At 36.5% G+C, this 22,059-nt stretch overlaps 3 protein-coding genes across 3 annotated transcripts; 1 reads left to right on the top strand and 2 right to left on the bottom strand.

Moving 5' to 3' along the window:
* The first annotated feature begins 2,249 nt into the window (after positions 1–2,249).
* Positions 2,250–4,242, top strand: LOC104740797 (uncharacterized). Its single transcript, XM_010461491.3, has 2 exons — positions 2,250–2,775; positions 3,470–4,242. The coding sequence occupies exons 1-2, from the start codon at positions 2,361–2,363 to the stop codon at positions 4,000–4,002; spliced, it is 948 nt and encodes a 315-aa protein (XP_010459793.2). The 5' UTR covers positions 2,250–2,360; the 3' UTR covers positions 4,003–4,242.
* A 968-nt stretch (positions 4,243–5,210) lies between these two features.
* LOC104740795 (squamosa promoter-binding-like protein 14) lies at positions 5,211–9,990 on the bottom strand. Its single transcript, XM_010461490.3, has 10 exons — positions 9,011–9,990; positions 8,720–8,919; positions 7,830–8,632; positions 7,664–7,738; positions 7,457–7,564; positions 7,253–7,370; positions 7,030–7,165; positions 6,795–6,939; positions 6,119–6,718; positions 5,211–6,031 (listed from the first exon to the last, which is right to left on the bottom strand). The coding sequence occupies exons 1-10, from the start codon at positions 9,562–9,564 to the stop codon at positions 5,618–5,620; spliced, it is 3,153 nt and encodes a 1,050-aa protein (XP_010459792.2). The 5' UTR covers positions 9,565–9,990; the 3' UTR covers positions 5,211–5,617.
* Positions 9,991–15,510: 5,520 nt separating this feature from the next.
* LOC104740794 (uncharacterized) lies at positions 15,511–21,526 on the bottom strand. Its single transcript, XM_010461489.2, has 9 exons — positions 20,855–21,526; positions 18,403–20,674; positions 18,068–18,306; positions 17,821–17,979; positions 17,540–17,719; positions 17,141–17,335; positions 16,956–17,054; positions 16,248–16,877; positions 15,511–16,148 (listed from the first exon to the last, which is right to left on the bottom strand). The coding sequence occupies exons 2-9, from the start codon at positions 20,621–20,623 to the stop codon at positions 15,786–15,788; spliced, it is 4,086 nt and encodes a 1,361-aa protein (XP_010459791.2). The 5' UTR covers positions 20,624–20,674; positions 20,855–21,526; the 3' UTR covers positions 15,511–15,785.
* Positions 21,527–22,059: the final 533 nt, after the last annotated feature.

The following is a 22,059-nucleotide window of genomic DNA, read 5'->3' as shown; positions in this document are numbered from 1 at the left end:
TAACTTAGGTCCTGTATTATATAATTTCATATTATGGGCTTTACCAGCCCAATTAATTCTAAAGTAGTAAGCCTGCCTCAACTTACATTATCAAAGGTAACTTGCAGAAACAAATTAGAGAGTATAATTAGGAGTGACGACATTTTAGCCGAACAAAAACACAAAGAATCCGAAGCAAACAAAACCAAACCATTATTTTTGGTAAGAATTCAATTATAATTTTACCTTAAACCTTACTTATCGAATCGAACGGCGCTATAAAAATAACTGAAGTATCCGTAATTCTAAATGACCATTCGTGTGTGAATTGCAACGATAAAACTTCCATTTTTTCTTCTTTCAAATTCACATATGTCATCATCATCTATGCTACTATGTATGTCCTCTTTGATAGGTTTAACACTTCTCTTAGAAATAACCTATTATAATTCAGTTATAGTTTTCTAAACACATTATAATTCAGTTATAGTTTTCTAAACACAAGAATAACCTAACAAAGAATAAACAAAAAAAAGAAGTCCACTCCTAAACATAATCTAGACAATATATATGCTCAGGAATTCATTATCCGAAACAATGTATGAGAATAAAGAAAAAATTACTGTTATTAGTATGGCTAATATTCTCGTATTCGCTTAACTATGTGAATCTTATTTTTTGTCTAATGGAGAAAGTAATCATCGAGAAAGAATGATTAATCCAAAAATGACTAATCCATAGATGAAATGACAGTGTGGAATAACTTGTAGAATTGAACAAAGTGAAACAATTGGCTAAATCAAACTTATAGTCAAGTTTTGATGTGTTTTAATTGAGTGAGAATCTTTCCCTTAGTGTCAGTCCTCTGTTGTTCTTTTATGCTCTTCTCCTTCCCTTACAGCGCATACCCAGCAGAAAAGGTGATTGTTTCTTATAATATTTTCTTCCTTTTTTAAATGGTTGGAAATTTATCAAAAATTTTAAAAGTATAATAAAGGAACGGTGAATCTCTCTAAATTTCAATAACCATGTACTGAGAAGCTGCTCGAGTCGTGGGGGAGAATATAAGTTATTTCCATGATAGGACCCATCATTTGGTAACCTTTGAGTCTGGTCATAAACGTTGTTTATAGTTCAAGTTTTGAGATATTCCGTTTTTATATGATAGATTTTTCATGATTCGTATATAGAAATGAAACCCTAAGTTTGAGTATTCAGAGGATGATTGCAAAAACTTTGTTGTAACTCTATACCATATTGAATAAACAAATATATACATTTTTTTTTATCTGTTTTACGAAATTTTATTTATGTACATATTATTTAAAAACGATTTTCGTTTGGGGTTTGCTTGGAAGTTGGAAACTATCACTACAAATGTTTTGTATGATCTTGCGAGGAATAAGAATTAAATCGGGGCCCAATACATTTCTGTGATATATTCCAATGTCGGATTTGGTAGGGAACTAAGCATTTTTGGTTGTTAATTTTAAATTTAATTTCTAAAATTTGGATAGTAATTTTTTTTTTTCCAAGTTGAATGGTAAAACTCAACATAAACGGTTATGTGTTACGGCCAAAAAAAGGTTGTGTACTTGTGTTAAAAGACAAGTGCTTCAAAACATTTTTGTACCAAGACTTTTAATACTAAAATTACTCTAATATCTCTCACCGTGACATTATAGACATAATATATATACTCAATCTATAAAGATGGACAAAAGAGTGCAGGCCATACATAATTTTTACGGTGGTTGCCGACAAGATAACGAAGATAAATTAGTGCAGTTTTATTTTATATGAAAAATCAACAAAATTGTATGGCAAATTTAGCTAGTTTTTATTTTTGGGTGAACTTTCGTCAAATCCACAAGTTCTATCTAAAAATCAAGCGAATTGTTGTAATCTTTGGGCTATATACCAAACTATACAATTAATGAAATTATAGCCGAAACCCTCACTGGCTAACTCACATCGAATATGCATAGATGATCCTATCTTGCATTTATACATATGGGCACATCTAAATTACCCCTGCTCACGGCAGTTAAAGCATCTCAATAACCCAACTTTCTTATTCAGTATTAACTTTTCACGTAAATACACATGCAATTACGTGACAAATAAGTCCGCAAAGCATCTTCTATCTTTCTAGAAACCCTAAAGCAACTACATTTCTCATCTATCACAAAACCTGTCTATGTAATTAAAACAGTTTCCAATATCTTTTTCTCACCATAAATAATCTGTCACTTCCACCTCCATATTTCACCACTCTAAATTTCACCTCCGTACCACACAACAACAAAAAAAAACCCATAGAATCCTAATTAATCATAACTTCTACCACCAACTCAAAGTTTTCATTTTTAAAAAGAAGAATGATGAGAAGCAAATCCATAGTCATCAATTCCAATTCCAGAAACGATACGTCCAGCATCACGGGGATGTCAGCTATGAGACGTTCGGCCTCGAACACTATGGCCTCAGCCGCAGTGGTGGGCACAAATGATCACAACAGAAAACCGCGACCACGGTCAGTAGAGTTCCCAGCATCACCTCAACTGATACAAGGTGAAGAGATGGTCCACTTCGGACATCCCCAACACGTGCTGGTCAAAGTTGAGTTGCCGGATATTTACACGTGTGCAGGGTGCAAAGAGGAAGGAGCCGGGGTTAGGTACGTGTGTCAAGAGTGCGATTATCAGCTCCATGAGTTTTGTGCTTTGGCTCCTCCACTACTCAAATCACACCCTTTTCATTACCAGCATCAACTTCTCTTCTTTGCCAAACCGGGTACGTTTTGTCTTATCAAATAAATTATTGTTTGTCGGACTTGAGCGGTATTTTTGGTATAAATTTTGGGAATGGCTCAATATGATCAATTTTATTTCTTCAGACATTTTCTGTTCCGTGTTGATCCTAATGTTATATCCTCTGTTTGTTTTTCAGACCACGAACTAGATCTCACGAAACTATATAAGACACCCTGAATATTTTTGTCGATTATATATTGATTGCTTTACTTGGATTGGAATAATAATAATGCTTCGCTTTAAAACAAAATAATTATTTGGTTTAGTGGGTATCAACATTAAAAATTACAATGCTGGTTACGTTGAATAACAGAGAATAATAAGCTTTCTAATACGCCATAAACGTATTAGATTGCAAACCTCAAACTTAAGCTCTCTAGTACGAAATCTGTGAAACTGAAAATAAAAATAAAAATCGTGGAATAGAATGGATCGGAGACACCAAGAGTAAAATACTAAATACGTACAGTGAAATGAATTATATTGTTTTTGTCATTAAATATATGAATGAAAGAATATGACTAAACACGGTCAATTACTGGACACCGTAAAATGATTTGATCGCTTAGTATATACGCATATTTGATCTCACGTTCGTACGTTTACAAAGACGCCCAACGTTTCCCTAGTCTATATCTAAACTTTTTTTTTTTTTTTTGGCTGATGAATAACAGCGAAAGGAGGGATAGTAAAATCTAAATGCGACGTGTGTGGAAGATCACCAAGAGGTTACACATTTAGATGTAAAGCTTGCAGTTTCCAGATGCATCCTGGCTGCGCTATGTTATCCCCTTCCCTCTCCTCCTCCTCACTCCACCACCACCCTCTCCGCCTCGTCCCATCTTCCTCAGCCTCCAACACCAACGGCGGTGACTACGGAGGATTCCTTTGCGGAGAGTGCAAGAGAGGTAAGCGAACAGGGAGGGTTTACCATTGCACCGTCTGCGATTACCACTTGCACGCCGTTTGTGCTAAAGACGCAGCTGTGAACGGCCTCCGCGCCAATGGACATAAAGGGAGGGATAAGTCTCCAGCGGTTTTGGGGACGGCCGCGAGGTTGGCGTCGCAGGTTGTGATTGATTTTCTCGGTGGAATAATGGAAGGTCTTGGTGAAGGTGTTGGTGAAGCTATCTTGGACGGTGTGACTAGAGGTGGTGGTGGAGGTGGCCGAAATGGCGGTGTTACTAGGACAATTCCACGTGTCTGAGGAGAATGCTTGATTAACTACTTATGAGTGTTTATACTTTATATGTGGAGATTGTTATGCCATGATGATGCCTTTGATGATAAGTACATAGATGCATTGCTGGTGTTTATTAAGTTTGGGGTGGGGGATATATTATTTTGATTAAATTTGGGGATGTGACAATAAAGGAATATAATTATGTGTATTTGCTTATGTGGTTTGTATATAGTATCTACATATAATTAAGTGATATTTTTCCTTGTTGTTTGTGTGTTAAATTAGTTAACATATAGAATCTCTTATGTTTAACGTGTAACTAAACCGAACGCATATGGCCTTTTGGTATGTTTGGAAAATATAAAAAGATATGTGTATAATTATTTGGATCTTACTGTTTGTTACATGTCGAGAAATAAAAAGGAAAACCATAAAATCTACTAATGTACCTATTTAGCATCTTCGAAAAGAGAGGCAGATCAAAGTTAACTCCCATTCAAATCTTACATTATGAGAAACGAGACCCACCACTCACAGTTTCTTTCACATTTAAGTTTAATATATTTATTACATCAAAATTTTAAAACTTTCATTGATTTGGATGCGCTATATCTATATATACATAGTAGTTATATATACGATCAAACCTAAAATAGAGTAGAAAAAATCAAAAATTAAAGCAAGAGTTGCTTGACTTATAGCCACCGGAATAAACTTTTGAAATGTAACGTTACAAATGATTTCACTCTCCTTCCCACTTTCGAGACTTTCCTTTTGAAAAGTGGCATTATAATGTGATATCCTCTGTATAACATTTTCAAGATTCTTTAGGTCTCTGTCGTTTATTAAGCAACGAAATCACACTATACTCTCAAGAATCTTTTACTTGTGACAAAAAAAATAAATTCCTTGAACTAAAAGGTATCGTGACTTTATATATGTTGCCGTGCTACTATCTTTTTTGCCTCTTCTCCTTCTATGCCATCACTTGAACTCATAAGATGGAAGAGCTAATCCCTCAAACCAAATGATCAGGCAAAAGATATCGTGACTTGTGAGTTGTGATGTTTGAGAATCTCGACAAGTTACGTGGGAATCGTTAAACATGTTAATGGCCTTTTGGGCTCTATGCGACAAGATTCATCCATCTTCACATTGTAATTGTTTCTTCCTCTATTGGTTTCCACAAACATTGTTCCTTATGATATAGTAGTAATAAGACTTTTGAGAAAAAGAGAAAAATAACAAAGTTATATATTGAAGTTACAACATCAAGAACTACTTGTACAGAAGTACAAATTTACAAGACCAAAACAAAAAAAAAAACAGTAAAACAACTGCTTCTTATATGAAGCAGCATGTTATTATCTTAGTTAAAATAATATAATGATAATCATACGAAGTAGGAAACAAATACACAGACATACACAACAAATTAGCCAAACCAAAATATATATAATTAACGAAATTAAAAAAAAAAACTCCCGACGGTGAAACTCCCTTTTGAGTAATGCTGTAGTCACATTAAAGTCTCTGAGCTTCCCTTGTATCCACACCAAAGTCTCTTCCCCTTTTCTTATTTTTTTTTGCTTTTGTGAAACCAAAAAGAATAAATTATAATTTATATATATGATGTTGTCTAGATTGAGCCATAATCCAAACCTCCCCAACTAAAGTGAGATCCTTGTCTGACGATTGGGAAAGCGTGCATGAAAACGCAGACGCAAACACAGACTGTTGCAACTGCGAGCATTGAGTGAATGATAGGAGTTGGGAACAAACGGTGTGAACCTGAAACCCTCCTCTGATACTTAAGAGCCACGGTTGCACACGAGGCACAAGATGATTTGTTCATCTCTGAACTTAATCTCTTGCTCAGACCCTTTTGGTCAACTATCTCGTTCTCGATGTTTAGTGAGACTTGCTTGTTTCTTTTGTCTGCAACTTTACGAGCCACCAAGGAGTTATAGCTATGGTTGTTCCTAATTGCAGCGTAGCTGTATGGAGTTTGCCCTGTTGCATCGCGTAGAGAGTTCCAGCTCGATAATCCGATCTGAAACAGCAAAAAGAGTTTCCTCAGTTTTACAGGTTGCAAAAAATTGGGTTTGAGAGAGGGAGCGAGAGAGAGAGAGAGCCATACCTCCTGTGGATCATTGGTCAGTAGATCAACCATATCATCTGAACCAGATGTACAAGCAGCTAGATGTAAAGGTGTGATACCGCCAGGTCCAGTTATATTGGGTAAGAAAACAAAGTTGTTAGAGGAATCGAGTGCCGAGGATTTAACTGTGTAATGAATAAGTAGTTCAACCATTTTTGTGCTTTTCCTCTTAACAGCACGATTCAACAACTGAATCTCAGCGAGCATATCCGAGGCTTCAGTGTTCAGCTCATCATTCACCAAATTTCTCTCTACTAACATGTCTAGTAGTGTTCTGATGAGAGCACAGTAATCTCTTTCAACTGAGCAAACGAGCAGAAACTTGAAGCGGGCAAGGGAAAAATCAGATTGTTCCCGAAGTTCAGAGGTCTGGTTCTTCTGGAAAAGCCAACCAAGCTCATTCAAGAAGCACAAAACTTCTTCTCTTGATGTGGGACGACTATCTGTGCTCTGTGCTTGTTCTTCTGACGTATCTTGACTTTTGGGGTGAAACTCTTCTTCAAGGCGATTTAACTCTTTGCAGATGGATGCATTGGCAATTATCAATGGAAAGCTATCACCCCTGAATCCATTCTCCACCTGCACACAAACTAGGCGTTAAACATCTCTAGACTGGAAAAAGGGAACTATCAAGTTTAGTTATATGAAGTAATACCTCAATGAAACAGCGTCCAAGAAAACCCGGCTGTGCATTTTGTACTTTGAAACTATTTACATTCAACTCATCACATACGGCTTGTCTACACGCTGCCCCGGTTACTTCCATTGACATGTAGCTACCCATATGCGTGCAACGAATACTGGCAGCACAATGATAATAAAAGTTAGAAAGAATAAGTAGAGATGAGAAACACTATGAAACTTTGATTTTTTTTGTTTTTGAAGTTTACCTGATCCCATCGTTAGTCAAGCTTCTACCTCTTACTACCAAACTTGTTTCTGCACCAGCTACCACAGCTACAGGTGACACTGAGAGGAGCTCTGGTGAATTCCAAGTTCTCCAAGATTTGCTACATCGAACTCTCCCTGTAACCAGTGATATATTATAATCATAATGAGATAAAAATTGCAACATTGAAGGTTACATAGAAGTAACAGCTCGTGAGCACTCACCATTTTTGTGTGATGCGAGCTGTCTACCCGTGTTAACTATAAATCTCACATTTCTCCAAAAATCAGACTGAGGATTTTGTAGCAAAACACCAAGCCGTTGCAGCAAGTTTCGCTCGAGCTGAAAAGAAACCATCAACCGCTCCTAAGCTATACATAGCATTGGATAATTCAATAACCAAATACTTAAAAAAAATTTCCACTCACCTGTTCCCAGGCTGCAGGTGACATCGCTATATAGACAGATAGAACAACACAGCCAGGCCTGATATAACTCTCCATTTCTGATGGAATGTTCGAAAGCCAGTTATAGATCTGTAATAAAAGGAAGACAATAACTATGAGGACTGAAACAGAAGCAACCAATAGCTTTATACTTCAGGAAGGCTATAGATCATGCCCAGAAATTATCACCTCTGATCGTAATGTCCCAGGGAGCTGACTTGGATCTTTATCAAGTAGTTTGAAGACTATCTTTCCGGTGCGGTCCTGTTTGAATGCCATCAATATTAAAACCATAAGCGGCTTGTTTTATCTACGTACAATCAGATGCTAAAGAGGAGTTGAAAAGCTGGCAAACCTGAGCATCAGAGTTTAAGCTGGGAGGAGAGTAGTCAGAACCAGAAGAAGCATATCCAGACTGTTGCCCGAAACCTTTAAAATTCGGGTTTGCAGTTCCTCTATTTGATGCACCAAAGAGCTCAAGTGGCAAGCAACCAGTCCTGCTTGGACTTGAGTTATTGTGATTGTTAGACCTCATGGTTTCAGGGGACGTCTGCAATGGGAATAACTCCTGCATGACCGGTGAGGAAGATGGAGATCTATCCTCAACAGGATTACTGCTGGCAGAGGAGTAATACTTTCTAGAAGATGCCACTGTCGGTCGACTCTCATCCTCGGGAGATGAGGTAAATAATTGTAGAGACAAGCTAGACCGAGTGTCTTGAGCACGTGAATCTGAATCCTGAGAAGGAGACTGGTTACTGCTACTGCTCCTCTCGCCCCCACCAGAAGAAAACCCAAAAGTTCTCTTTTCCACATTGGTAGTAACACCGTGATCATAAGACGATAACTTAGTCTTGTCGCTGTCTTTGTTACCAAACCGACCTTGAGACAATATGGCTAGCGCATCAGGTGAAGATGAGCCTAACGTTGACGAAAGAACAGCAAGCAAGTCCATTGTAGAAGGAGAAGCCCCATTCATATCATTCGTGGGGTTCGCCATAGGTTGATCCAGATTTTTCCTGGCTAAACTTCCAATATTGTTCAACTTAGAGACAAGATCCATAGGCAACGGCAAAGCATTAATCTTGTTAAGTATCTGAAGAAGCTGCTCTCTATCAGGCACAGCTGGAGAACTCACTGGCTTCACATCATTCTTACCTACAGCTCGCAAACAACAAAACTATTAACAAAACAAGAACATCCGAGCAGAATTCCACTTCTACATAATTGTAAACTATTTAGTACCTTGTGCACAAGCTAAGGCGGTTAACAAAGCCATAAGATCCATATTGGCGTTAGAGGTATTGTTATCACGGTTCCCTGGAACCACAACTCCAGATGCAATCTCCTCCGGCTGCGTTGTCTTCCTCCTCCGTCGATTATGGCCAGCCAACCTACGCCTACAACTTCTCTTCCCCTCATCAAACTCAGAAAGCAGATGAAACCTGCAACAATCATTCATTGTCAGATTCAACAATTAAAAAAAAAAACAGAGAATTGGATACAATACAACAAATCAAACTTGGTTCCTTATACCTGCTGCACTGTTGGCAAAACCTCTGCATCTGTTTCCCAACGAGAGCTTTAGTAGCTTTGCTATGAACTTCACACACTTTATGCCTTCTATGATAATCCTTAGCATGAGACAAATCTTCAGTACAATTATCCACCTGACACATGGGATAATTCCCTCCTCCCGGAGATCCAGACCGAACCTTCTTGCTCGGTCTAACGTTCTGCGCCGTCGTCGTGGTCGTAGTCTCTTCCAAAGCGGTCAAACCACTTCCCAGATTCAAATCAAGTCCTCTTTCTTCTCCTCCTCCACTCTTATTCCTCGAAGTCAAATCAAACTGTTGTGTTGTAACGTTCCCAAGAGAAAGAGTCTGAGCATCCACGGGTTTAGCCTCAAATCTGCGGCTATCCCAATCCCACATCTTAGAGTTCCACTCATCTCTACGCTGAGGCTGTTGCTGCTGAGACGGAACAAGACGACTCGACATGGGGTAATAAAGATCGCGTTTTCTCCCCATCGGAGATAGCGATGGATGAATAAACATCGGTGTAGCTACTTGAGCACCTACCTCATCCATATCTCTCTCTTATCGCCGAAACCGATCTGACCCTTTATTGAAAAATCTCTCCTTTTGATCAAGTTGATGAAGAAAGATTCAGTTTTTGTAGAAGAAGAAGAAGAAGAAGGACATCTTCAGTGAAATCTACGGGAAGAAGGAACCAACGTAACAACTCATCATCATATCTCTCTAACGCCCCTTTAGCTTCTAAAATCAGAATCTTGGGTAGCTTCAAGCAGCATAAACTCTTCGTCGATTCAACGAAAGCTCGAGACGAATCAAGCAACACATCACTCGGATTCGAATGTTAAGAACTTGTTCAGATTCGAACAAATTTTTCAAAAAAAACGAATCTTCAAAACTTCCCGATCCAATCCAGGGAAACAAGAGAAAAGATTTGATTTTTTTTATTTTTTTTCCTCTCCTCTTCAACCAACTTCGACTCGAGCTTCTTCAAATACCCCACAACAAAAGTCTCAAACTTGTCCTTCTTCTTCTTCCTCTGTTTAAGCTTTTTTTTTGTTTAATCCTTGTGCTGCTGTCTTCAAGTCCTTACCTTCTACGATAACTTTTTTTTTTTTTTTTTTTTTTTTTTTGCTTTTTTCTTATTTGTTTTCTACGGTGGTGGCACATTGTGTAAATTCGAATAGTGAAGAGGGTATTTGTATTGTATATTCGAGCCGCCCATATGGGAGAGATATGGAGTTTGAAGGATCCAAGACCTTTCCATTTGCTTTTTATCCCATTCAGTTAAAATATTTTTCAACAGTCTTTTATTTTTTTTTCCTTTAAATTCTTACCCTTAATAAACGGATCCATTTTAGTGGACTTAAAAATACTTCTCTGGAGTCAAACATACTTGTTTAAGAACATTTTAAAAAAAATTAATGTGGCATGAGATTATTGTGATATCCAAATGTTTTGAGATTATCAATTGATTCATATATACACCACCGTTTGAAGTTCGAACCTTGTCCCATCATTTCTCTTCCTGGTTCTTCTGCATGTCAGCATAAGAGAAATGAAAGCATTTATTTTCAAAAAAGAAAACTTGAGAGGGTTTACTTGACTCAAAACTCACAATGAATTGTATTCTTCTTGTAAGAAGAATCAAAGTGGAAGATAACAACAAACCTAAAAGTAGAATAATAGTCGAATCATATTATAATTGTATACTAAACCAATCTTTTAAGGTAGGTCCCACGAACCAACATATTTTATAAACTCGTACGATGTAAATAAATTATATTCTCTTCGTTTCAAAATATAAGATGTTTTAGAGAAGTTTTTTTATTTTATAATATAAAATGTTTTCAAGTTTTTATGCAACTTTTAAATTAGTTTAGTATTTTATATTATGCAATATTGTTTTTAATTGGTTAACTTGTAAAAAGTAAAAACTTTTTAATATGTGTGATTTAGTTAAAACATCTTATATTTTAAAATGGAGAGAGTATATAACTACATTTATTTAATTGTTGTACTAGTTATAAACATGTAACATGCCTTGAGTCATTGAGTGGTAGTTAGTGATAACGAAACGATCGTCGACTTTTCCATTGGGTACGTGGAGCTACTAACAATCTTTGCCTAACTACTTGTCTGATCGGTTATAGACCTGAGTGTTGTACAGAACCTTTGTTAAGAAGGGTCTTCTTTTATTTTATCGCTCTGATCATTTCATCTTTTGTAGTTAAATGATTCATCTTGAAATTGAGGAATCATGGTTCTCTATTACGATCTCAATACTGGTTGGTGACACTATGAACCTACTAATATGGTAAGAACCACTTCGCTTTTTTTTGTAGGTTTTAAAGATTAGTTTGGTTTTCGATTAAATAATCAACACCGCGTTACGAAGAGAAGTCGTCGTGATCACGTAAGGTAAGGGGAAAAACAATCCCACCCAAACCCTGCCGATAAGCGAAAAGATAAAACTAACCCATACGTGTTCTAAATATTACGAAAGTAGCCTTCCTCTATCTAGGACATTGTACTAACAGATTGGACAAGACAAGAGATAGAGAGGCCACAACCTCACACACGTACGGGTTTTATGTCTCGTCCCTACGCGCGTGCAAGTGGCTCATTGTCCTCCTTCCTTCTTCCTCTCTTATTCCATAAAACGACATTGTTATTAATGAATCTTTAGCATTATTATAATCCATCGTTGTTAACCGTGTCTCTCATTTTTAACCATCTCGTGTCAACTTCTTATTCGTTTCTACATCAATTCTTACATTCCTTACTAATAATGTTTATGTCAATCTATGTTTGCCAATAGTTTCAATTGCTGACTTTTTATAAGATAATATATATATATATATATATATATATATATGACACAGAAAAATGAAGAATATATAAGAAATCAAGAAAGTTATAGATTCTTCTTTTAGTATAAGAGTGAAATATGAATATAAATGTAGAAAATGAATTATAAAAGTTATTGGTTGAATCGTATACCAAAAATGATGTCACAATTAAGAGTTAAAAAGTATTTTGAAAAATATTAGAATATAATGATAATATATACTATTTATAAAATCTAAAGCATCTAGAAATTTTCAGTTTTAGATTATATTATTTCTGAAAAATTTGTTATTAAAATGTAAGACTTCACTCTTCTTTCTTCTTCTTTCTTATAATTTTATTTTTTATTTATCAGTGCAATATTAAAAAGAAATGGGATTCATATTGTATATTTTCACTAATATAGTGGACATAGGAGTTGACAAAAAAAAAGGAAGAGAGTGAAATTGAGTTTTTTTTTCCTATGTTCTTTTTCTCTAAATATGCCATCATTTTGTAAGCTGAATGTTAACTTTTTGAGGTTGTATTTGTTAATATATATGGGAAAAAGGTGAAAGGGAAATTAGCTGTGAGTTGGTACGGAAAGTAGAATGCAATGGATTGGACCAAAATCTCACTAATCAATCACTAACCAACAGTACTGCTAACCAATATGTGCTCCATTGTTGACTGTACTATGATACTCCTCTAACTTTAAGTACTAGTACTACACCTCTCACTAGTTTATACTTTATATATATACTTTTTACTTATTTCTTTTGTATGACAAACTATAATAGAATAACCTAAGTTTTTTCAATGTACATTATAACTATTACTTGTATGTATATATCAATTATAAACTTTTGTCGATGGATGCTACACTAACGGAACATGATAGGTTTTTCGATAATGCCCAAAGAAGCTAATTCATTATAATAAAGCTCGCATATGCTTGAAATGTTTTATTGATTATTTCTATCATCATCGCGACCGACTTTTAGTTTTAAATAAATCATGCACTTCTTAATAATAAAATGTTTGTTGCTTTTTTTGTTTGCTAGCTGCTTGGGTTAACCGCATACTATGAAGTTATTACTTTGGTTTGAACAACATTCGGCTTTTATAAGATTTTAAAACATCATTCGGAGTAATAATTTTCATTTTGCATTATTTGATGTAAATAATAGAACTGAGACGATTGTATTTAGTGTGTTGCCCCGACACAACTCTCTTCCCAACATTTTCTGGAATATGAAGTGTTTGTTGTTTATTATACTAGTATACTCGTATATGTATCTTAAAAATATAACATATAATAGTTGGATTGGTCGATAGTCCATACCCATATCATATACTATGAGTTTATATTCGAACAATGTCGCAACACTATTACTTTTTTTTTTCGTATCTAAGGAACAATAGACCAAAACCGACTCGATCGCAACCAAATGTAACCATGAACCTTTAATGGAAGAAAAAGGAAAATGAAAAATGAAAGAGAGTCAAATGTCACATGGTGGTCCAAACTCCAATCACAGATCAAACGTGCAATGTATTGAGCCTAATCCCTCAACATCTTCATGCAACATGCTTCTTACCACGAACAACGGCGGGTTTTTATTTCTATTTGTCATATGAATTGAAATGTATTCATGTGTCCCATCTCCATATATTCTAATTCTTTTCTATGCTAAAGGTTTTCATATACAATGATTGGAATTTTTTTGTGAGAGGAAATAATTTGCAAATTCTGAGTGCATTTACACGTATATATATATATGCTAGCTCTCGAATCTTCTTTCAATGTTTTATGGAGTTTGGAATATATAATCGTATATATTAACTAATGTTCCGACCCAAAAAAAAGACTAATGTAATTTATCAGTATGCCAAGATTTTTTTATATATAACTATGGCAAACAAAAAAAGTTAGGCTGTATTACAAAGTCATTAATATTTGTTAAAAATTTTTTGACTCGCAATATTGTTTTAATTAACACTTTTTTTGAAGAAATCCATCATGATCATATACATATTATCAACGCCACCTCTTTTTTTAAATTGAAAAAGGTTTATAACGTCAACTAGAGGTCAGCGACAGCTGTTTGTGCACATAATCTACTAATTGACAACAACAAAAAATGTAGGTTAAGATCATAATATATGTAAATTGATCTATAACTTGAAGCATTTGTATCGAGTCTCATAGTTTGTATCAAAATGTATGGTAGATGAAAATATCGTTTGTTATTACCCCGTGATTAAGTTCAAATTTTGTGAATAAAATCTTTAAAATCAGTCAAACACAACATGTACGTTTTGATAAATAATGCATATGTACGTTATAAAAGAAGAAATTTAATGAGTAAGCTCATTCGTACAGATCCAACCATTTTTGTTTGTTTGAATATATTTCGATTGAAGGTTCATTGGACGTGGTCATGAATCATGAATATATATAAGTACAATAATTTTCCATTATCATAACCACTTATTTCAATCGACTGTTGTCTGATGTGAAAACCTCGGATCTGACAACTTATATTTTAAGACAGAAAAACCGTATAAATCAATCAAAAAAGTGAAACTTAGAAGGTTTATGAAAATATTAAAGTAACATAACTACAAGTAATACTAAACCATACATTTAAAAGATTTGAGGAAAACCTTCTTCAAAAGCACTTGAAACTTGAACGCAATGGCGAGTAGGAGGAGGTTTTTGGGCCTTCTCGTTCCCACGATGATCTTGTTTCGGAGGAAATGTTATGTTTCAAAACTATGGCTTTACATTTTTAAATATTTGTTATTCCATACATATTTTTATTTTCTTATTTATTTTAGTTGACAAAACAAAAAGTAAAACTATTTGTTGTTAACTTTTCATGTAATCAAAACTCAACAAAAGAGAGTAATGCGGCAGGTATATGCCACGTGTTTTGTGAATGTAAAAAGATTCGGCTGAGTTTGAACGCAACTATTTTTCTAATCTAGTTTTCATATTACTAAACTAGTATAACGAACTGATTTATCTTCAGTAAATAGGTCAGTACTAAGTATAGGTCATGGGAATGGGTCAAATTTAGTTGTTGAGTCAACAACGTTTGGATAACTTATTTTTATCAATTTCGGAACTCCATATCAATATTGTCGGTGAAACTGTGAAAACAACGAGTCCACGTGAGATTTAAAAAAGAAAATACGAGTCTCGTAGGAGGTTCAAAAGGCTGTGTCATCTTTAAGTTAATAGCTAGCATTCGATCGTATCAATTGGTAATCGTTCTAGACGAATTACTGCTACTAGCAGTTCTTGTGCTCCTTGTAGAATGTTCGAAGATTTGATCCCAGAGATAAATTATGATGAGGAATGGAGTGGGGAAAGTATAAGATTGAATCCATTGTTGAGTCTCATGTTTCTCTGCTCTGCCCTTTAGAGAACTAGGAACCCTAGATATATGGACGATGAGTTATGAGGAACCACCCTGGATCACTTATGTGACAAGAACGAACAAGTCTAAAAACTTCAAGTGACAGAGCTGAGAAACATGATCAGACTCTTTCTCCATTGTTGATTAAGTACTACATCGTCCTCTCCTATATTTTTATTCGTAATTTATACTATTTTTTTATATTAAAAAAAAAAAAAAAAAAAAAAAAAAAGAGAAGACGTCGTCGCTGCTAATATATTATGGTATATTAAAAAAAAATAAAAAACCGGAATCGTGCTTCTTAGACATATACCCAGAGCCAAGCAAAAACCGTAAAACCAATCTATGTCTGTTGTTCGTGTGAAATCAATGAATCAAAGCTTCCACTTAAAAAGAAAAAAAAAGAAAAAAAGCACCAAACACAATCCAAACTAATTTATATGAGCCAAAAAAACATACTATAAAAAGCACAAGGCAAAGTGTGTAAGAAGAGTGTGCCATTTTTCTTTTTTCTTTTTCTCATGTAAACCAGAGAGTTGCAGAAGAGAAGGAGAGATTAGCATTACCGAGAAGGAACAATGCGAGGATGACCACAACCATGAGTCCAATCCACATCCATTGCCGCAGTTTTCTCTTGTTTCCTCGGTTCCTTAAAGGCAGAGGAACCGATTTTGACTTGTTTTGTTTGAGAAACTGTGATGATGGTTTGTGAGATTTCTTGATTTGCTGACTCTCCTCTACGGTTTGTTTCTTTGGAATTTCGATCTCCCTTGGGGTTTCTACTACAGTCTCTGATGTCGGAATTGGGTTTTCTGTTGCTGTCTCTTCAGATGTAGATATCCCCTTTCTTCTCTCCTTCTTCCTTAGCTTCTTTTCTCGTTCCTATACAATAGAGAATTTTCATTAGATCAAAACACATCTGCGAGAAAGAAGAGAGAGATGATTGAAATATGCTTTCTCTCTGTGAAAAGGAAAACTTACCTTCTCCCTTTCTTCTGCTTCTTTCTGAGCCTTAAGCACAGCTCTTGCTTTTGCCTTCTCCTCTCTCTTCTTTTTCCTCTCCATTGCCTCTTTCGCTTTTGCTATTTCCTCCAACCGATGCTGCTCCTTCATCTTCGCAGCTTCCTTTTGTTTTCTCTTCTCCTCTTCTTTCTTAATTAACTCCTCTTCCTCTTTGCTTAACTTAGGTGGCTCTTCTTCTTCCTTTGTTTCTGGCTTTTCGATCTCCTCTTTTCCAGAATCCAATTTCGTAACACTCGGGGGAGGCTGGTCCGCTTTGACGGCCTTTTTAGATTTAGTGGTCTGACTCTTCTGCTCAGTGGGTTTAGCAGCAGCCTTACTATTGTTTTCGACTTTTGAACCTTCATATTTAATGACTTTCTCTTGTTGTGCTGGAACTGGTGGAACTGCCTCATGTTTCTCTGCTCTGTCACTAGAAGTTCTAAGTTTGTCTGTTCTTGTAGCATAAGTGATCCGAGGTGGTTCCTCATCAGGGCCAAGAGATCGTCCATCTAGGGTTCCTAGTCTCCTAACGGTACTCTTTGTGTTGCATCTTACATAGTATTTGCGGAACTCCTCATCATTGTTCCACATATTCATGAAATTCTCCACCTATTTAAAGACTGTAATGAGTACAAAGCCGACATACAGGGATTATAACAATTGTAGAAATTTGGCATCTGCTTATACCTGGTCAGAACAAAGGCTTTGCAGGGCTGCTCTGTCTTTCTTCAACGCCATTTCACTTGCTGCCCTTGAATTATCTCTGTACTTGAAGAAATATTTGTTCTGCAATAGTAAAGTGATGGATTAATCACAAAACACAGATGCAAGCATTTGTAAGTTTATGTCTGCTTTCAGGTGCTCTTGCGTACCTTTTCTCGTTGTTGTTTCTTCAAATCCTGTAGGTGCACAAATGCTTCCTGGCGAACAGCACCAGCAGCTCTGAACTGTTCTTGCAGTTTACTTTGTGCATCCCATTCCTCATCACACTTCTTTTTAGCAGCTTTTGTGATTGATTCGACTTTAGAGAGATCGCTTCTAAGCCCATCTAGTTCCTTCCTCAATACCTGTTATCAGCAAAAATGTCATATTTGAACTGGGTAAATGATATCCACAAAAAAAAAGATTAAATAACTGGATTGAACGTTATGTAAACAGAGGAAATAAAGGCCTTTGAACTGACAAAATAGATATAATCAATGTAGAAAGGTAGCAGGTATCAACTAAATGCAGATAGGACATAAAAGATGACTGCTAAGACTGCAATGTACCTTCAAACGCTCTTCTGTTTTTTCTTTCTCATCCAATGCTTGCTTAACTTCATCTGTGGTACCCATACTCGAAGATATCTGTGCACGGAGTTGCTTCAACTGTTTTATTTCACGCATGAATCCTTTTTCTTCAGTCAGAGATAAAGTTGAGTGTTGCATCATGTGTTCCATATTATGCACCTGATTGGAGGCAGAGAAATCAGATAGATTAGCACAATCAGGTTAGAGAAGCTAAAAACTTGAACAAGACTTGGCTGGAAAGTGATCGCTGGGAATCTCACCCTCGAATCAATATCATCAACAGACGCAGCACTCTTAACCCGGCTAATAATAGACTGAAGGGCATCAATTTCCTGCCGTTTTGAATGCATTGCTTTTCTTGCAGATCTCTCTTCTGCCATGGCCGCCTTGTAACTGATATCATAGTCCTTACATATTGCCTAGAAATAACCATTTCAAAAAAAATGTCAAGAGTGAAATTTAGAATAAGATGATTTAACTTATGAATATCTCAAAAGTGTCTCTTACGCGTATCTTCTGGATATCCGCTCTAAGAGCATCCCGACTCTGTGTTTTCTGATCAACCTGCGCCTCAGCATGCTCGAGTTGCTCAGCTAACTTTTCGTCATTATATCTTGGAACTCTGGGCAGAAAGTAAAACGGTCTTTTCTCTATCTCTACCGCTACAGTGTGCCCTTCAGAAGCATCATGCGCAGAACCTTCACAGGTCGAGGCTACTTTATCATCTGTTCTACCAACAGCATTTCCTGAATACAACAATTTATATAAACCGTCAACTCCAGCCTTCTCATCCTCAACAAGAGAAGTACATAGCCTAATTTCATTTTCAATTAACTTATTACCATCTTTGTTTTCAGCAGGTTGGCTGTCCACAGAGTCTTTAGCTTCTGTAGTAGATGTAACCACTTTAGATTCAAGGTCCTGTGCACTGGTCTTGATTTCAGATGCAACTGAGGCAGTACCAACTTCTTCATCTGCATTTATCGAAGATTTTTCTTTGATATCCGATTCTATCATCTCAGAAACTTCTTTAGGTGGTGTATCCTCACACACATCAACAGGAGGGGTCTTCGTCACATTCGATTCTGAACCACAATTGACTTCTCTGTTTATTTCACCAAATTCAATAGTGGATGGAGCAATATGAGGTTCAGAGCATTCTTCAACTGATTGCGCAGCTTCAGATTCCGTGGCAACAGCACCCGTTTCGCCAACCACTCCTTCTGCTGAGCTTTCTGCCAAGTCAGAGACAGCGGCTTTGGAATCCAACAAGCTCAATGGTTCGTTGATGTTTGTAGAGAGAGTCTCAGCACTCTCATGGGATGCATTCCCAGAAAGATCCTCTGTAGGTGACTCTTTAGCTTCTTCAGCAGAGTTTAGACAAACATCACCACCAACATCTAAGTTCCTCTCGCTATTGTTTTCTTGAACTTCCTCATTAGGACCATGTTTTACATTCGCATTGGCCACTTCGTCCAACTGAGCACTACAATCATCTTGAATCTTCTGGTTCGTGTCAACTCCATCTGATAAACTTTGACTTTTACTGTCATCGCTTACATTTACACTTGTGTCATTCCCAGAAGGCGCATTCTCATGTAGCACATGGGATGGTATTTTTTCAACAAGCCCAGATTTCTCATCACGTTCTGGTTCCTGCTGGTTGGTACAAGATAAGCCATCAGAAATAGCAGCTTCTGAAACATTCTCTTCGGCAACAATAACAGCATCACTTCTTTCTTCTGAAGCAGGGGCATCAAGAAGTTCTTTAACTTCAGATTCTATGTGTTGTTTTCCATCTTGATCATAAGTAGGATCATCTTGATGAGTGTTTATACTCCCATCAGACACGGAGACATCATCAACAGCTCCAATATCTGCTTCAGATTCCGATTTGATATTACCATTTTCAATTACACTATCTATACCAGGAGTGTGGGGATCCAAGCTTGCGGCAGTAAGAGTTTGAGTCTCAGCCGGGACATCAACACTTACCTCTGATACAGCAACCTCCACGGATCCAGAGTCTGGCAACACAACACCTTCGGAAGCATTGACTTTCTCCGCCTCTGAAGTAAATGAAACATCACCAGTTTTCTCTGACTCCGATTCTATTGGAGGATGACCATTTTCAACAGAAACAGATTCTAAAACTGCTACAGATTCTGATCCACTGCGATCATTCACAGATTCAGATCCATTGATGGTATCAGCTGGATCTGCTTGTCCCAAACCCATGTCTCCATCATCGGATTCAGTTGGAGAAACCTTAGCGCTCACCAACTTAGACACCCTTCCCTGATCTGAGTCAACTGGGTCCTTTGCTACATCCTCGCTATGTTTAAGATCTTCAGAAACATCAACATCAACATCAGATTTTTCTTGCGTTTCAATAATGTCCCCTTGGTGTCCCTCCACATCTGCTTTAATAACAGATTCAATTTTATCTTCAGGCTTTTCCTCAGCGATATTCTTTGTCAGATCCCTGGGTCCAACTTCAGAATCTTGAAGTTGCTTCACTTCCTCTGTAGATTCCAATTTACCCTCACCCTCAAGCTCTTTTTCCAGATGCCCATTACCAGGATTCTCTTCATCGACGTTTTTTTCAAGAGAATCCTCGATTTCTGACTTTGGGATAATCCCAACGACCTCCTCCTCGGGTCCATCATCTGCCTTTTCTGGTTCAGACTTTTCCAAGGTTTGACTATCTTGAGAAACTCCCGAAACAACATCATCTGCACTACTCATAGCCTCCTCCACTTTCACATCCCCAGAAGTCACATTATCTCCAACCTTGAGATCTTTCTCATCAACATTGAGATCAACAGGCTTAACAGACTCAGAATCATCTCCTGCGGTATCATTCTCCGTAATGAAAACGTAAGAACCATCGGTGTCGTTCCCGTTGCCATTATTACCGACATGGCTGATCCCATTCACCACGACGTCGTCCTCTTTGGTCGTCGTCGGAACTACAACAACCTCCTGTTTAATCTCAGTCGCATTCTCGAAATCAACCTTCACCGACACCTCACCTTGCTCTCTCTCCACCTCCACCGGCATTTTTTTTTTTTTTGCAAAGCTTTCCACCGACGGAATCACGAACGATATAAGCTAATCAAAAAAAAAACGCGTACGAATAGATCAGATCAAACGAAATTGCAGCCAGATCTAACAATTAAAAAATTCAAGAACTCAAAAAAAAAAAACTAGACCGACATGGACGGAGATCAGAGGAAAAAAAGTTCCGGGGGGAAATTAAAAAAAAAAAAAAAAATCGATTTCACAACTAACCTTAAGATCAGGCTTTAACGCCGGAGATTTCGAATGCTGAGATAGTCAGATCGGTAAGAAAGACAATGCTGGCGATTAACGGAGGATGGTTTTGAGGAATTTTGAAAGCGAGCAAAAGAGAGAGAGAGTAGTAGAAGAAGAAAGAGATGAAGAAGAGGAAGAAGAAAACAGCTGGCTTAAGAGAGAAGGAGGAGGAGGAGGGATTAAGGAACGAGAGAAGCCTCTTTGCTGAACAGAGGGCTTCCTTACTCAGATTTTTTTTTTACTTTTATTTTTTTTATGATTAACCAATGTCTGGAATTACATTAGAGGAAGAAAGCACAATAAGTAAAAAAATAAATTAAATTAAAAGATAAGGCGTATATGGTAGAAACACGTAAATCTTGGAGTCATATTTATCCAAAATTATATATAATTATCAGTGCTAAGTTAACTTCAAGATCTGTTTATGATTACCATCATTATTCATAATGAGTACTACCTTTATTTATTTTCTAATTATGTGGCATGTCCATCAATTAACAAAAAAATAAAAATAAACTTTATATATTAATGAAGAGGATAATAAAAAGTTTTCTTTTATCTTTACTGATAAAGAATATTTAAATATAACTTTGGTGTATCTTATTTTGTACAATCGGATAATGCAATTATTTTTATTTCATAAAGTGCAAAAGAAAAAAAGAGATAATGTGCTTTGTATGCATATATATCTGTAATTATTATGGGCTATGGAAAAAAAAGTTATGATTTAATAATTAGATAAGATAGATACATGTGGCATCCTTTAATAGGATGCACAAATTTTCACATCATCATCAACTATTTTAATAAGAAAAAAAACTCTAATTAACAGAGTTACCAAATTTAAAACCAAATGTGAATCTGGTCGTGTCGGGTCGGGTCGGGTCGTGTCGGTTCGGGTCGAGCCGGGTAAAGTAACGCGTGAGGAGAATTGGGTCCCCCGCAGTTACCAAAACGGATATGCGCTTTCTGTTCTACACGGAAAACGACCTTCTCATTCTTTCTTTTCTTTTAGGACTCATCAAATTATATTTATATTGATTGCTCTTTCATTTCTTTTCCCCCATAACCATGATTATTATATCTCTAACCTTTTTAAAATTGCCAATCTTACTTGAAATAATTTTTACATGTATAAACATTTCTTCTAAGAATATGTTGGATAATACTTGCATTTGGAA

This window comes from Camelina sativa, chromosome 14 (genome assembly GCF_030686135.1).
Source record: "Camelina sativa cultivar CO46 ecotype springtype chromosome 14, ASM3068613v1".
NCBI lineage: Eukaryota > Viridiplantae > Streptophyta > Magnoliopsida > Brassicales > Brassicaceae > Camelina > Camelina sativa.
The sequence above is the reverse complement of the archived record's forward strand: the minus strand, read 5'-3'. Positions and strand labels throughout refer to the sequence as shown.